Source organism: Mytilus californianus, unplaced genomic scaffold (genome assembly GCF_021869535.1).
Source record: "Mytilus californianus isolate M0D057914Y unplaced genomic scaffold, xbMytCali1.0.p SCAF_2, whole genome shotgun sequence".
Classification (NCBI taxonomy): Eukaryota; Metazoa; Mollusca; class Bivalvia; order Mytilida; family Mytilidae; genus Mytilus; species Mytilus californianus.
The window spans coordinates 29059418-29076297 of NW_026262668.1; the positions used below are offsets into that span (position 1 = coordinate 29059418).

The 16880-nt window shown below is 35.6% G+C and overlaps 1 protein-coding gene across 1 annotated transcript; it reads left to right on the forward strand.

Moving 5' to 3' along the window:
* Positions 1 to 13154: 13154 nt before the first annotated feature.
* On the forward strand, positions 13155 to 16577 carry LOC127729659 (uncharacterized). The gene has a single exon (XM_052237507.1). The coding sequence runs from the start codon at positions 13226 to 13228 to the stop codon at positions 13880 to 13882; it is 657 nt and encodes a 218-aa protein (XP_052093467.1). The 5' UTR covers positions 13155 to 13225; the 3' UTR covers positions 13883 to 16577.
* Positions 16578 to 16880: the final 303 nt, after the last annotated feature.

The following is a 16880-nucleotide window of genomic DNA, read 5'->3' on the forward strand; positions in this document are numbered from 1 at the left end:
AACTTTGGAATCTGAGTCAAAAATACTTATTGAGTGGTTCCAGGTGAATAAAATGCAAGCAAATCCCGACAAGTTTCAAGTTTTGGCTGTAGGCAAAAAGACCTTTGAAAAAAACCCATCTATACATATTCAAAATTCGAACCTTACATGTGAAAAAACAGTAAAATTATTAGGCATTGAAATTGACTATCAGTTAAATTTTGATGTTCATATCAGCTCAATCTGTAGGAGGGCCTCACAGCAACTAAATGTTTTAAAACGTTTGGGTTCAGTTTTGAATAGACTTAGTAAACTTACTATTTTTCATACTTTTATTCTTAGTAATTTTAATGTTTGCCCTTTGGCATGGCAATTTTGCACTGAGAAAAATTCCAAAAAAATTAGAAAAGGTGCAGGAAAGAGCACCCCGTTTTGTATACGAGGATTTTAGCAGCTCCTACGAGGACCTCTTACTAAAAGCTAATGTGCCCTCCTTGCAGATCAGACGGATAAGAACAATGGCTCTAGAAACTTTCAAGATTATGAACAATATATCTCCTGTGTGCTTACAAAATTTGGTGAGTGTAAAAAAATCTAAGTATTCTTTCAGGTATGTAAATATTCTGGATGTTCCACAGGTAAAGTCAATCCGTTACGGTAAAAAAAATCTTTCAAATTTGCTGCCCCAACTTTATGGAACAGCCTTCCAAACCATTTCAGACTGAATATAGTTTTTCACATTTTAAAAGTCTTGTTCAGTCCTGGAACGGTTTGGAATGTCGCTGTTCTGCTTGCAGATAACTCTTGAGCTGTTTATTATTTATGTTGCTTTTTGTTGTTTTGGACTAGTATTGATGTATTTCTTCACGAACTTTTATATATTTAAATTTTAATTTCTGACACATATTTCCAGAAATTGGATAATCAATTCATGTTGAAAATATTCTGTTCTTTGAAATTTCTAGATCTCAAAGCAATGGCATGTACTTAGTTCTAAACTTTTTATTTGATTTTTAAAATTAATCGTTTTATTTAAATAGTTATCATATTTTTAATCTAAATTTTAAACTTTAATGTAGGTAAACAATGTTTTACTTCATTCTAAATTTGTTGCTTAATTTTTATTGCATGCTATGTATGTGAGATTCAACTTTGTAGTACAGGTTGTTTTATATGTTTAATTAGACTGTTTTTATATTATGTATATGTTTTTATATTCGGTCAAAAGCTCCTTAGAGCTTGTGTTGTATATTTAACTTATGCCGAATCAAAATAAATTTTTCTTATTCTTATTCTTATATATATATATATATATATATAAACAAATCTAAATTGAAAACAACGTTCAAACCTATGATTGCGTTGGATAAAAACCGCAATTTTTATACGTGTGCATGCAAAACAAATTTCTTGGTAGAGGGGTCTAAATACAGCACAAACAACATTTTCCAAAAGACCAAAAAAGTGAAAAAGTATATATATATATAGGACTGCCGAGTATTTTTTTCGGCAAACAGGGCCAGTCATTTTCTCCCGTTGCTAGACCAGCTTTTTTATTTCGTGAGAAGCCGCAAAAAAATTATTTTTAAATTTGGAACATAACTATTTCGACATTTTGCTGGACATCTGTATCTGTAATTAATATTCGCCTCCAATATAGGAGATCGAGGAAATCCTCATTTAAACCATAACCCAAATATGTCTTGATTTAAAAATAAGAAGATGTGGAATGATTGCCAATGAGACAACTCTCCACAAAAGACCAAATGACACAGAAATTAACAACTATAGGTCACCGTACGGCCTTCAACAATGAGCAAAACCCATCCGCATAGTCAGCTATAAACGACCCCGAAATGGCAAATGTAAAACAATTTAAACGAGAAAACTAACGGCCTGATTTATTTACAAAATAATGAACGAAAAACAAATATGATACACAGCAACAAACGACAACCACTCAATAACAGGCTCCTGACTTGGGACAGGCACATATAGAATGTGGCGGGGTTAAACTAGTTTGAAGGCGACAACCCTCCCCCTAACCTGGGACAATGGTGTAACAGTACAACATAAGAACAAACTATAAAAATAAGTTGAAAAAGGCTAAACTCATCAGATGGATACAAATAGAAATACATTTAACAAAAACACCGAGTGGACGTGGCAAGTTATACATCCCCACAACAACAAAATTTATCGGAAAGGAATAGGTACAACAGGTTGAACTATAGCGACGAACCAAGATATAAGATTACATGGACAACATTTATTGCATTTGCGCCAATATCTGAAAAATGCAGTATTTTATAGCTATAAATACGTTACCATCATAAATTCTGAGTGTAACCCCAATTGCGTCATAGGTCAGATGGCAAATCCCGACTAAAAATAAACGTACTGTCACTGGTCCGGACATATACCCCTGTTTGCCTATATTATCCCATTCAATTTCCATCTGCGACATCGGTCACACGTGCAAATTATTACAGATTCAACAGAGAAGTGTTTAGTTGTTTGTAAAGTTTTTTGAATAGCTTAATTGCTTTTCATATATTGTGTATATTATTGGAAATTTATTCCCTTGTTTAGTTTGAATTTCTAAACAAATTATTTATGTTTTTTTGACTAAAGTAAATTTTATTATGGACTTTAATTTGAATAGTCCTTACGTAAATATTCCTGGTTCGGACTATCTCCTGGATGGGTCACTACCTTTACGTCCCCCCCAAACTACCAGTACATTGACCGGAGTTTCGACAACGGTGTCTGGTAATGCTACCTATCCGACCCTTTCACAAGGTTCGGCCATGCATTTTGGGGGGGGGGGGGGGGGGGGGGTACCTACGTCAACTTCGGTGACTCATACTTTATCTAGGCATGTTAATTCATCGGGTACTATTGGTGCTGTCCCAGGTACAGGTATGGGCTTGAACTTACCAGGTTCTAGACCCCCTTTATCCTATTGTGGGTATATGCTTCCCAACTCGGGCACCCAACCTTTACCCTCATGGTCTCAGCCACCTTGACCACAGTCTTACCCTTATGGTGGGTTTATGCCAAACCAACCTGGTTTTTGGCCTTATAGGGACAATTTCTATGGTCCCCCTTCTGGGGTAGCTACTGCACCACCTTTAGTTCCTGTTCCATCCGTAGCAGTATCTTTGACTCCTGCAGTAGCTCCTTCTACCACCGTACCTGACTCTCGAGCTCAATCTTCTAGCTCTTCTCATGGTACTCAGGGTTCTGATCATGCATCATCTTTGGATGGTTTTCAGAAGTTACTTTTGGACTTTGGTGAGTCTTTCAAGGCTGAATTTAGTACTCTATCCAGTCGTATGTCTCTACTGGAGAATAGAGTTTCTTCTCATCAACCTTCTCCAGCTAAGTCTGTAGAATATGATGAGAGGGAGGATGACGAGCTTTCTGTTTCCCCTGGGAGTCATGAAAGGGCTTTCCTCACTGATGAGGATGTTGAAAGTTCTTCTTCTCCCAAGGTATCGAAGACGGCCCCTGAGTTTTCTTCTAAGTCAGCTCAACAACCTCCCACCAAGGAGACTGAGGATCCTTCATCCTTGAAGGATCTTAGGGATAAGGTGTATACCTTGATGAGGGATGAAGCACATATCCCTTTTGCCTCTCCTTCCAAGCCGAAGAAACCTTCTTCAACTTTTGAAGCTTCCTGTGGTATTTCTCAGGATACTGTGACTTCTTACAATTCTTTTCCTGAATCTGGCCATATATGGCATTTGCTTTACAATTTACTAATGAAAGTATCGCTAATTCTGCTAGTGAAAAGGTTGCTAATAACAATATCTCTGGATTTGGAATGTCATCCTTTTCTGATCAGGTTAGGTACAAGGATTTTGATATCTTTGATTCTTCACTGGGTAGACTTGTTCCCAGTTGTGACAAATCTCTTTCATCTTTATTGGGGAAAAAGCCAGTAGATGGTCTTCGTCTCACTCAACCTGTTTGGTCAAAGACTGAGAATCTCCTTCGTAGTGCTTCTCAAGTTCTTGGCACAGCCGAACATTTTCTAGCTGCAACCGGACATTTGCTTAACAGCGAAGATTCAGTTGTTCCAGCAGAAGTACGATCCTTCTTACTTCAACTGGATAAAGCTCTAGGTTCATCTCAGTTGCTTTTAATGGGTTCTATTGCTTATTGCACCCTATCTAAAAGAGCAGAGTTTCTTGAAAACATTTCTGTTGCTGAGCCTTTGAAAGATTCTTTACTGAAATCTCCACTTACTGACAAGATGTTTGGTTTACCCTTACAGCGGGTTCAAGAGGAACTCAGCAAAAACCCTCCTCCAGTCAAAGTTAGTGTACAAGCTACTAATGGCAAGAGGTCGGTTAATGCTACATCTAGTTCTACTTGTACTTCTGCTTCAGGTGGTACTCCTTCTTCTGCTAAGAAAAGGAAGAATAACTACGGCAAACCGCAGAACAAACCCCATAACTCCGGAAAAAGCTCAGGTAAGCCTTCTGGTGGTTTTAAGGGTCACAAGAAACCTGGGTCTAGTACATAGGTTCTTGCCCCCTCGTACGTTATTGACAGCTTCCCCAGCGGGAAATTTACAACAAGTTCCTCAAAAATCAATGCCAGTAGGGGGGAGGTTAAGTTTTTTCCTAAATCAGTGGAAGAAAATTACCTCAGACTGTTATGTGCTGTCAATAATTCGAGGGGGATTAACATTTCAGTTCAAGAACCCACCTCCTCTGTCTGCAGTTCCAATAAGTTTGTCTCATACTCAAGACCCAGTCAAGTATCAACTTCTATCAGTAGAAGTGGACACAATGTTACAAAAATCTGCAATAGAGGAGGTGTCGCTCTTAACTCTGTCTCCGGGATTTTATTCCCGTCTTTTTCTGGTTCCAAAGAAGACTGGAGGAATGAGGCCGGTCATAGACCTATCTATTCTGAACAACTCTCTTTTTGTTCTCATTTCAAAATGGAAACCAACAGATCAATCAGGGCTTCAATCCTTCCAGGAATGTGGACTACTTCTCTGGATCTTTCAGATGCTTATTTCCACATTCCCATTTCCCATACTTACAGGAAATACCTTCGCTTCGTTTGGAACAACAAAGTTTTCCAGTTCAAGGCTCTCCCTTTTGGCCTGTCTACATCCCCTTTGGCTTTTACCAAAATTATGCAGGCAGCTATAGCTCACCTACATTCCCTGTCTATTCAGATTCATTCCTACCTGGTCGATTCCCTTCTCAAGGAATTTTGCCCAATCAAATTGAGGGTTCAGACAGATTTGGTCATCAATTGTTTTCTGTCCCTAGGCTTCCTAATCTCTTGGAAAAAGTCAGAGATACCGTATAGCGGGTTATTTTCGCGGGTGTAAAATTTCGCGATTAAGGGACAACAAAGTATACGAAAAATATTGGCGGTTTTTATTTTGGTGGATTCTCAAATCCCAATTAATTATTTTGGCGGATACTGGAATTGTTGCAGTTAAAAAGTTGTAAAACTTGACAAGCAAGTGTCTATTGTTATGGTAAAATAATTAGCACATACTTAAAACTTCTCGTCCAATCAAATTGCTTGAATTTGCCTTCTAATTTTCATAGTACATACTTTTCCCGTGTACTAAGTAACTACGCACGAATGACCACAAGGGTAAGATTTCATTGTATCGTAATCAAGATATTTGAAACAAAAATTGCATCTGGCTATTTTGAAATAAAATGCTGTGTTCCAAATTAAATTAAATAGTTTGTAATTAGTTTTCACGTTGATTTTTAAATATCCTGCTATTAAACTCTTTGGATTTAAAAAATGTTTTTGACCACTGCAAATTTCTTTCATTCAAATAAAGGGTAATACATATGGTTCTTTATACCTTGATTAGAGTACAATGATATCTTAAAATTATGATAATGTATCATCCATGCAATTACTTTATACACAAAAATTTAAAGTGTGTACTATGAAACCTTGTGAAGGGAAATTAAAGCAACTTGGTGATAATTTTTTAAACTTTCTTAAGGAAGCTGATCTATTTCGTCATGCATTGGTTGATTTATTGATTATTGGTTGCTTAATGTCCAGTGGCAAATATTTCATGCATGTTCAGGACGATGTCATGAATTGAAAAACTGTGATTATGTCTGAAGATAATGTGCCACCTATATATATATATATAAACATATTCTGATAAATCTTTTAGTTTTTACTTTGAAATGATAATATAAAAAAAACACAAAACCTGTAATCTCTGATCTCTTGGTAGTTGCTTTTAAATGCCTATCTGCTATGGGGACAATCTATCTATATGTTTCAAATTTATTATAGCTTTAGTTTTACGGTGAAATTAAAAAAATGTTTTCAAAACATGTAAAGCTTCCACTGCAATTTTATTATTGCCTGCTTTTGGTCAATTTATTTGGTCATCTTACCATGTAAGAAGAACTTGTAAAGCAAAACACCGTTTAAAATCAATATACATACCTACACCAGCAGCTACCATCTTTTCATTCTGGAGTCAAGGGCCTTTTGAAATCACATATTTTACAATGATACCAGTGAGTAGATTTACAAAACGTCGTTAATGAGCTCCGTTTTACAAACACCTGTGATACAAGTAGTCAGCCAAAATAAACTATCAATAGACCAATTAAAAGATTACTCTAGTTGTAAATATGTGCTAAATTGGATAGTCTATGAAAAGGTATATACTATGAAATTAAGAGCTCGGGGCAAGGCCCTCGCTCTAAATTTCATTGTTGTATACCTTTTAATAGACTAACCTAGACATAGAATACCGATGACTTAGATATTTGTTACAGGTATTGAACGTCTTGTAAATTTTACGGTTTATTAGTTACGAAATTGACCAGACCTTTGATGTACTTACTAATTAGGTAACAAAATTATCATGAGTGTTTACAACTCTTGTATAGTTTGACACTAATTAATAAGGGTAATTATCTGTGTGAGTACCTTACACTCTTTTTCTAATTGACACCTATTAATAAGGGTATACACCTGACAGTCATTTTATAAAATACATGTATGTACAATGCCCTTTGGCATTTATGTTGTTAAAACTAACATATACCGCTATTGACTTGCCGACCGGGAAAAATAGATCGTTCACAAAACGCTTTAGCCATTAGAAAGTACCCAACGTATGCATAAATTTTCGCGGAATTTATTTTCGCGATTTTCGTTTATCCGCCAAAATAAGCGAAAATAAACACCCCGCGAAAATAAACCGCTATAAGATAATTCCTTCTCAAGACTTTGTTTTCCTGGGAGAACATTTCCTAACCAATCTAGGCCTAGTTCTCCCACCAGAGGAAAAATTTACAAAACTATGTCAGAAAATACATTTATTCCTGACGGTTCAATCAGTCACAACACGTCAATTCTTGCAACTTCTGGGTCTATTGAATTCTCTGGCAGATGTAATTCCATTGGGACGACTTCACATTCGTCTACTTCAGTTTTATCTGCACAAGTTATGGATTCCAGCTTCACAAGAATGGGAAGCATTGATTCCAATCACTCAGCCTTTATTTCCACATCTTCAATGGTGGTTAGTACGGGAAAATGTAATGAGGGGCCTATGTCTGTTCCCTCAAGTTTCCAGTCTAACATTATTCACAGATGCCTCCACCCTCGGTTGGGGAGCATATCTGGAGGGGTTTACAATCTCGGGAGTCTGGAATCCAGATCTTTTGGAAGAGCATATCAATGTATTGGAAATGGAAGCATTTCTGCTTGCACTGAATCATTTCCAACTGTCTCTAAAGAATCAGTCTGTCATTCTGGCCGCGGACAACACAACAGTTGTAGCTTATCTCAAGAATCAGGGAGGAACTCATTCACCTTCTCTTGATCAGATAGCCAGAGACATTCTCCTTCTGTGTTTTCAACTCCAGGTTCATCTAGTGGTGAGACATATTGCGGGGCACCTCAATATTCTAGCCGACACTCTATCCAGATCCCTTGCTCCAGTAAACACGGAGTGGGAACTACTTCAAGTAGTTTTCAAAGCTGTGACTCTTCATTGGGGTCACCTCAGATAGATCTGTTTGCGACCAGTCTCTATCACAAACTTCTGACATTTGTGTCTCCGGTTCCAGATCCAAAATCTTTTGCGGTAGACGCAATGAGCCTATCTTGGAAAGGAATGTTCGGGTACGCCTTCGCTCCTTTCAGGTTTCTCTCCCCAGTACTTCAGAAAATAGCAGGGGAAAATTGCAAGATCATAGTTATTGCTCCAGCATGGCCGAAACAGTCTTGGTTTCCAGACCTTCGGCGCCTATCATGTGCTTGTTCTCTAGTTCTACCTCTGATACCAGACCTTCTGTCTCAAATCAAGTGCAAGGTTCTTTATCAAAATCCAGAAAAAACTTCATCTACACGCCTGGCTTCTCTCAGGGTTAGCCTCAGAAAGAGAGGTTTTTCTGAAGGAGCAACCAAGCATCTCACAAAGTCTGTCAGAGACTCCACTACCATTGTCTATGATGCAAAATGGTCAATCTTCTCAGATTGGTGTAGTGAGCGGGCAATTGATCCTTTCCAAGTCACTGTACAACAATTAGCAGACTTTCTAGTTTTTCTTTTTGAATCCAAAGGATTATGTCCCTCTACTATTAAGGGATATAGATCAGCTATTTCAAGAACTATTCATATTTCTGGTGGCCCAGATTTTGGAAACAATGAGCATATTTCTCTTTTGGTTCGTAGTTTTAGTCTTGAAAGACCAAGACAAAAAACTTTAGTTCCTAAATGGGACCTTGGACTAGTTTTATCCTTTTTAAAACTTCCTCCTTTTGAACCAGCAGAAACAATAGATTTAAGGTTTCTTTCCTATAAATGCTGTGTTCTTTTAGCTTTGGCTTCTGGGCGGAGAAGGAGTGAAATCCATGCTTTCTCTATTTCTGATGCTTGCCTTCGATTCAACAGGGAGAAATCTTCTGTTACTCTTTTAACTGATCCTGTTTTTTTTGGCAAAGAATCAGATTCCAGATAAGGGTGCAGAACCAGTCGTGATTCCTGCACTCCCTAGCGATTCTATTTCTGTTCTTTTATGTCCAGTAAGAATCCTTTCTATTTATCTGGATAAAACGAGTAGTTTACGTTCTGTTTCTAACTCAAGACTCTTTATTCCTATTAAAAAAGGAATCTCAGATCTTTCTGTTAAAACTATTTCTACTTGGATATGCAAACGCATATCTTTAGCTTATGGTTCTTCTAAGGCAGAACTTTTAAATAGTTTTAATGTTAAAGCTCATGATGTTAGGGGTATCTCTACATCCTCGGCTGTGTTTAACAGTGCATCTTTAGAAGAGGTACTGTCTGCAGGTTTCTGGAGAAATGAGAACTCTTTTATATCTCATTACCTCCAATCTATGGCTACTTTTGCCGAGAGCTTATACTCTCTGGGACCTATAGTTTCAGCACAAAGATTGAACTTTCCTCCTGTTTCTTCTGTTACATGGGATTCAGCTTTACGTTAGATTCTGTTACTCAGAATTTATGATGGTAACGTATTTATAGCTATAAAATATTCAAATTTTAAAGTAAATTTGGATTTTATTAGATAAATACTTACCATCATAAATTATAGGTCCCACCCGCCCCCCCTTCATCCCCTTTCCTTACGTTTCTGTCTTGAGGAAATTGAATGGGAGAATATGGGCAAACAGGGGTATATGTCCGGACCAGTGAGAGTACGTTTATTTTTAGTCGGGATTTTCCATCTGACCTATGACGCAATTGGGGTTACACTCAGAATTTATGATCGTAAGTATTTATCGAATAAAATCCAAATTTACTTTAAAATTTGAATATTTCATTTGCGCCACTGGGTTTTATTTCAATTGCGCCACTGGGTTTTACTTCATTGGCGCCAAAAACAAATATTGCTTTTGCGCCAATTTACAGATAAGATATAACGTACATGTATCGTATCCGGCTTAATACGAAGTTCGTATAAGACATGTTCAGTGGCGGATCCAGAAATTTTCATAAGTGGGGGCCCACTGACTGCCTAAGAGGGGGCCCGCTGCAGTCATGCTTCAGTGATTCCCTATATAATTAACCAAATTTTTCCCACAAAAGGGGGACCGGCCGCCCTGCCCCCCCTAAATCCGCCTGTGATGTTGTAGAGTAGATAGATAGATAGATGAATAATTTGATCAACCAATCAAGGTGCCCTTAGGGCAGATTAATTACAATGTAATTATTCATAACAAATAAATAAAGAAACTAAACAATAAACTAATCAGACTATAATGGTTCATTACAGTGATAATTGATCATAATTTTAGTATAAAAATAGTGAGATTTTTTTTTTCTTTAGAATATGTTCAAAAATATTGAGGATATCCAGCTAGATTTGGACAAGGAGAGACAACTCCATCCTTCTAATATTTCCGGGTTTTGATTTAGTAATGAATCCCGATTTTTTGTTAGTTTAGATATCATATTTAGTACAAGTTTTAAAACATAACTTTCTTCATTAGTCATTAACCATAAGAATTTATCGGCCCCCATTGGGTAAGTGAGTGAATTCATACTCACTTCTCATACAAAACAGAGGATCACTTAAAGGTATAAAATTGTATAGTGTTCACATATTCGAGGTGACAAAATGGACATATTTTATTCGGAGACATAAAGAGGAGAAAATACGTCTGTAATTTTTTAAGACCTTACATTTATGATATCTTATGTATTGAAAAACGGAGACAAATGGTATAGATGTACCCCTAAAAAGTTGTAAAGCCAGAATCACAACAGAGATGGACAGCAAAACCATTTAACAACCACGGTTTAGACGAGAAAAAAATACAATCTCAATGTTTTGTATTTTCATTTTGGTTTCTTGATGAATGTGATTTATGATGACTATGTTATATTTAGCTATCAAAACTATGTTGTAACATTATTATTAAAGGGGCACTAGCTACGAGATATATAAAAAATCTAAAGTATGATTTTTTTTGTTCAATCATTAATGAAAGTGAAATAGTGAAATAATAATTCGCTTTTAGCAGCAAGTATGGTTCAATTTTGTCAAAATAAGCTAAGAAACATTGATGATGAATTATTCACTTACAAGTGAATAATTCGACCTCATTGAATCCGTATTCATGTGAACTTCAATTTATCCCTTAGCTAGAGATGGATAACGCATGCATCGTGCGTGATTAGTTATTTAAAGCAAACGAATGTCATCATTGAAAGTGAAACAAAGATAAATCATTTGATTGACAGATTCGATCCACAAAAAACATTCTTATACAGGTAAAACCCATGATTAACATATATGTTTAATCTATAATATGAAATTAAGTAGACCTAGAAAAATCCAATTGCACGAGTTCGCTTAATCTATTTATATCTATATTTATGTTTATATCCCTTATATGGCCATCGGAGGTTTTCGGAGGTTAACTCGATAGTTAATTAGATGGCGTCTAGACTAAAATATACACGAAACGAAGCTACATATTATCGAGCCCATGCCCTGTAAGTTGGTTGTTTTAGACTTTTAATAATTTGGATAAATGTTTTACATTGTTATAAATCAAATATGAGAATTTGAGTCAAATCGGTGAACATGAATTTGACAGCTAGTGCCCCTTTAAAAGTCTCATTTCAATTTAGATCTATTATGTATACTCTTTACCTGTACTTGGCGGAAAAGCAAAACACCGCACAATCAATATGGTCATCGACATCATCAAGTGGGTTTAACTGCAGTTCTTTCTTTTTGCCGGTTTTTTATATGTAAAGTCATATAGAAAAGTATATCAGTTGTTAAACAACAGGACAAAATCCATTTAGGGGCACCGGCTGCAATTTATCAGCTTGGCGTGACAAGGTGATTATGTTGCCATATAAGGAAAAAGTGAAGCGATTTATAAAGTACATACCTGTCGCTTGGAATTCATTTGTTGAAAACTTTTGCATTCTTCTATGCAAATTATAAGTGTGGTATACGTCAATATACGCCAATACATCAACATAAAATATCCAAAAAAAAATTGAAAGCTATACAGTTTGTATTATATAAACATTTGATGTGGAAATTCGTATTTTGACCTCCTGGTATCTTTAGGTTTTGTGTTGTTGGGTCGAATGGGTAACAATGTAAAACTAGGTAATCAGAGACTCCCGCGAGCGCATCATTATACTCTTAAACAGTAAATATCCATATATACACTGTCAAAATCGAACGTGACCTGTATAGTATAGACCAGGACGTTGCGTTTGAATCCAAAAAGATTCTGTCAATTAATTGGGACATCCATAAATAAACACAAAATCCAAATCATATAGATGTTTAGATTAAGATCGATAAATAACTTTGATCTGCTGAGTTCAGTAAGCCGTTTGCAACTGATTTTTACAGTTTGTTCTTATGTTGTGCTGTTACAACAAAGGGGATTTGAGCGCCCACAAACATGTTAACCACGCCACATTTTTCAGGTGCCTGTCCCAAGTCAGGAGCATGCAATTCAGTGGTTGTCGTTGGTTCATGTCTGTCATATTTCTGTTTCGTAAATCAAATTGTTATTAATTAGGTCGTTAGTTTTTGTCGTTTGAATGGCACATGACATTATTTCAAAATGTTCTTCCAAGTTTTATTTTAGTCATAATTGTCGAGTATAAAACATAATTTTTGTTTATGATAATTAAGGGCCATTATTCTTGTACGTAAAATATCCGAGCCAACAAAATAGAAATTGGCCTCTTTTGTATGGTCCATCTCATTGTGTTCAATGTACTTTAGTTTATGACACCAAAACCAAAAGTGTGACGGACGGGAAGATATATGTGCATTACTATTTACCCCTTTCACATACAAAGCTAATAGTATAATAAATCAAGGGACAGGAGTTCATGGCTTAAGCGTATCAAATGTCCTGTATCTCGTTTAATAATACATTTAAACAGAACACTATCATGTTTCGAGTCATAGATTATAGATTTTAAATACACACGTCATTCATAAATAGATATTTACTGTAATCACGTGTCTCAAAATAAAACGAAAGCATTTTCACGATTTAGTCAAGACATTTTCATTTTTTGTTGCAAATAAAGAAAAATTGAAACTTCATATTGTTGATAACAAAATGAATTAAATTTGAGTTAAGCTTCTTTTAAATTTTACTTTCGTCTTTTGTGTGTGTGTAAAATAGGATGCAGATTAAGGAAGTGAAATTATAAGATATATTTCCATATGTAAACACCTGGGCATTGTGAAATGGCTGCAGCTATTGTTGGCAAAACAGAAGTAGGTGTGAATGAATTCGGACGAGATGTGGAAGTTCCTGAAAATCCTATAGCAAAACTAATGTACTATTTTGATAGTATTTGCTATGCAATGGATATGAATCGGCAGGCAAGTCCGGATAAAATTCAAAAGTTGAGAAATTATTCTCGTTACAGGCAGTTGACTGATGATGATAGGGATCTTCTTTTGTTGCTTTGCGTTCGATTTTCTCCTGACGAACTTATAAACAAATGCCTTTTCCTAGACGACGAAATGTGTGGCAACGACATTAACAAGTTTTACAAACTGGGAGCCGTCCGTCATCGGTTTTTGATCACAGAAGAAATCATTATTGGCGGCCAGACTACCCATGTCAAGCAAATTCTATGCTTTCGAAAAATGTGGTTGGAATACTGCTATTTGGAACCAATGAAGAATGTTGAGAAAGAATTGCGATCTATTGCTGGTAAACTTACAGGTAGACCTCAATCCGGCGCAAACAGAGAAACACAAGCGGGAGCTGTCCAGCAGCGTAGACCTCGCCCAGATGATGCTGGACAACAACAGAGACGACAACTGAGGACACAACCTACCCCGGCACCACCTCCGCCACCAGAAGAAAAGAAAAAAGATTGCGTAGTAATGTAACTGAAATGTGCGGGTTAGATTGACACTGTAATTATCAGTAGAAGTTATTTGGTTTCCGTAATTGTTATATTTGGCATGCATGTATCTATGAAAAACGTATTTTTTCACTCTATATTTATTGTTGAGGAAATTTAAAGATGAATAGCCAATTGTTTCATGTACAACCAAATTAACCTAATTTGATTTTTAAACTTCCTCATAACGTCGATGGTAGAAAAGGGCTATTTACGCGCACACTGCTCTCTCGATTTATATCATGTATTTTCTTATTGAAAGACCGTTTATCGTCGTGTTTGGTGTAAACACTTGCAGCGCACAGTTCATGCCTATACTTAGTTTCCATTCATTTCAAACTTCAGCTATTGTTACATATCTGTTGTCATCTGTGACACAGAAATGCCATAACGGCCAACCAAATAATGATACCGTCCGTTTACAACATTCCAAGGGATGACTTCCAACTTTACCACTCAGAACCCTTGGTTCAATAGCTACCTTGTAAGCAGCAATCATCTATTAATTAAATCCTGATGGGGAAACACAAGCTCTAGAATATTGTATCAACTGGGGGATATATACTCTTTATGCAGGCGCTGTTGGAATGTTGCTACATAGAAATGAAAAGTTCATAATAGGAAAGCTAAATCCTCCCTTTTGTCGTAAAGTTAAGTCTCAACTGACCCTTTTTGTTGATTTCCAGATGTAAGTCAAGATATGAGACAGCATAAGTGTACCTTTGACATACCTTATTTCAAGTTTGGTGGGATAGAAGCGTTCAACATAGTCATTCAATTTTGAAATATTTAGTGAGAGGACACCATCTATATAGTGGAACGTGAAGTTAAAGGATAATGCTAATTTCTTTTCATTCTTCCTGAATTGCTCCCATATGAAGTCAATCTGCCACATATGAATAAAGGAACAATTCTGCAACAAGAAAAGCACAATTGGTTTGCAAAGGAATGCAGATTGTCTGTTGAAAAATACGTCATCCAAACGTATCAAATATGATGTGTATTAAAAAAAAAAATTTGATGTTGTAAATATTCAAAATTATCAAAATATCGAAATTTTACATTTTGTTCCCAAGGTATAATCTAGATGTAGTAAATCCTGGCCGAAGAAACCAGGTGTTTTTGTTACGTTAGATCCGGTATTAAAGAGACTTAAATTTTCTCCCTAGAACTTAATTTACGTTCGAGTCTTATAATAATTACAGTTCCTCACCTTCATCTGTATTTTTAGGCGGATTTAGGGGGGGGGGGGGGCAGGCGGCCCGGGCACCCCTTATGGAGCTACATATATGGTAAATGAATATACTTTTTACAAGCATCAGTCCAAACGTTGGCTAACTAGCCCCCCCTTCCCTTTTCAAAATCCTGGATCCTCACTTGAATTTGTGAAAATGCATCAAAATTGCTTGTCAACAGCAACAGAAATTCAACAGCCTTAAATGACTTTAAATTTACGGATAAATGTAAAATTGTCAATACATTTTTAAAGTGCATGTATATTATTTAGACTTGTATTAATATTCAAATATATAGGTTTCATCAACGCTAGGTTTTCACCATAAATCAAATGAAATAAATATATTTGAAATACACCTATCTAAACTTAAATTGATATTAACCACTGCTATTAGCCATGTAGAATCAATGTTCATCATTCGTAATTAAGGTACTGTTAATACATGTAATTTGAAAATTGTAGTTATGAATATCAAGTTTATAATGCAGTGTATTTCGTAGGAAAACATTTTCTATTGAAATTTGTTTTAGTTTTTACTAAATAACAGACTGCAATCTATAAGTATTGAATTCTAGAAACTCAGCTTTACGAGAACAGATTTGAAAACAACCATACTGTATGTAGACTATTGCAAGGAGTATTCCTAAATATCCCCTGTCCTTTTTAAATCAGGAACTTGTGAAAGGAGAATGTTACTTTTTTATATAATTGTTAAACATTCATTCGACTTTTGGTGGTCAAGATATAAAAAAAATCAGCTTTGTGGTTTTAATGTTTAAAGGTATCCGAACCTTACTGTTTCAGCGTTATGTTTCCTCTCCCCCGAACATTACTGAATTCCTGGCAATTTCTTTGTGGATAAAGTAGTATTTTTATGGTATGTCAAAGTAAAACAGACTTTTTGTATCATAGATTTTGAGGACTTAATTTACATATCTGTTACTCTAGAAACGTGTATATCATTTTTTTGAAGTACATTCTGTCTTTTAATGGTACATGGACATCAATTTCAACTTTTGAGAAAATACGTTAAATTTATTTTTGGATTTAATTGAATTATGTCTTTGAACAGAGGTTTTAGAGAGGTCAATCAAATTTCAAGCCAAAAGGGAATGGAAAGGAAAAGAAAAGGTTTCTGTTTTTTCTTGAATAGCAGAACTTGAAATGTTATTATTAATTCCGGGCATTGGACTTAAACATGTACTTCAAAACAAACGTAGCCCTTCTCTTTGACGGTAACATGGTTGTGTATTTGTTTTTATTAACAGAGAGCATATCATTGTTTATATTTAGTGCATATATATTTTTTGAAGTTTTTATTATTTGCGATTGATTGTAATATTTGAAGAGATTTTATAAATTTCAATGATTAATAAGTTTACTTTTTAAATGTTAATACTTATATAGTAGTTATATTAAAAGCATGTACACGAAGAAAACATAATTTGTTCGTTAAATGTACCTTTTCTTCCCTGGAGCATAAGTCTCTGATCACTTCGGTTTCAAGTAGTTTAAAATTCTTTATGTCTTAAAAGAAACATAACATATTGCACAGTTGTTACCATCGACATTACAAACTTTATTCATATTAAGCAGTGGTATCCAAATTAAGCTTTTCATTCATAAGAGCGATCACTCCGAAAGAAAATTGGAATTGAAAAAAATCAAAGCACATGACACGGGCAAACAACAACTAACAGTGCTAACTTATAATTAACATCTCATGCAAAATTGTTTATCACTTCCA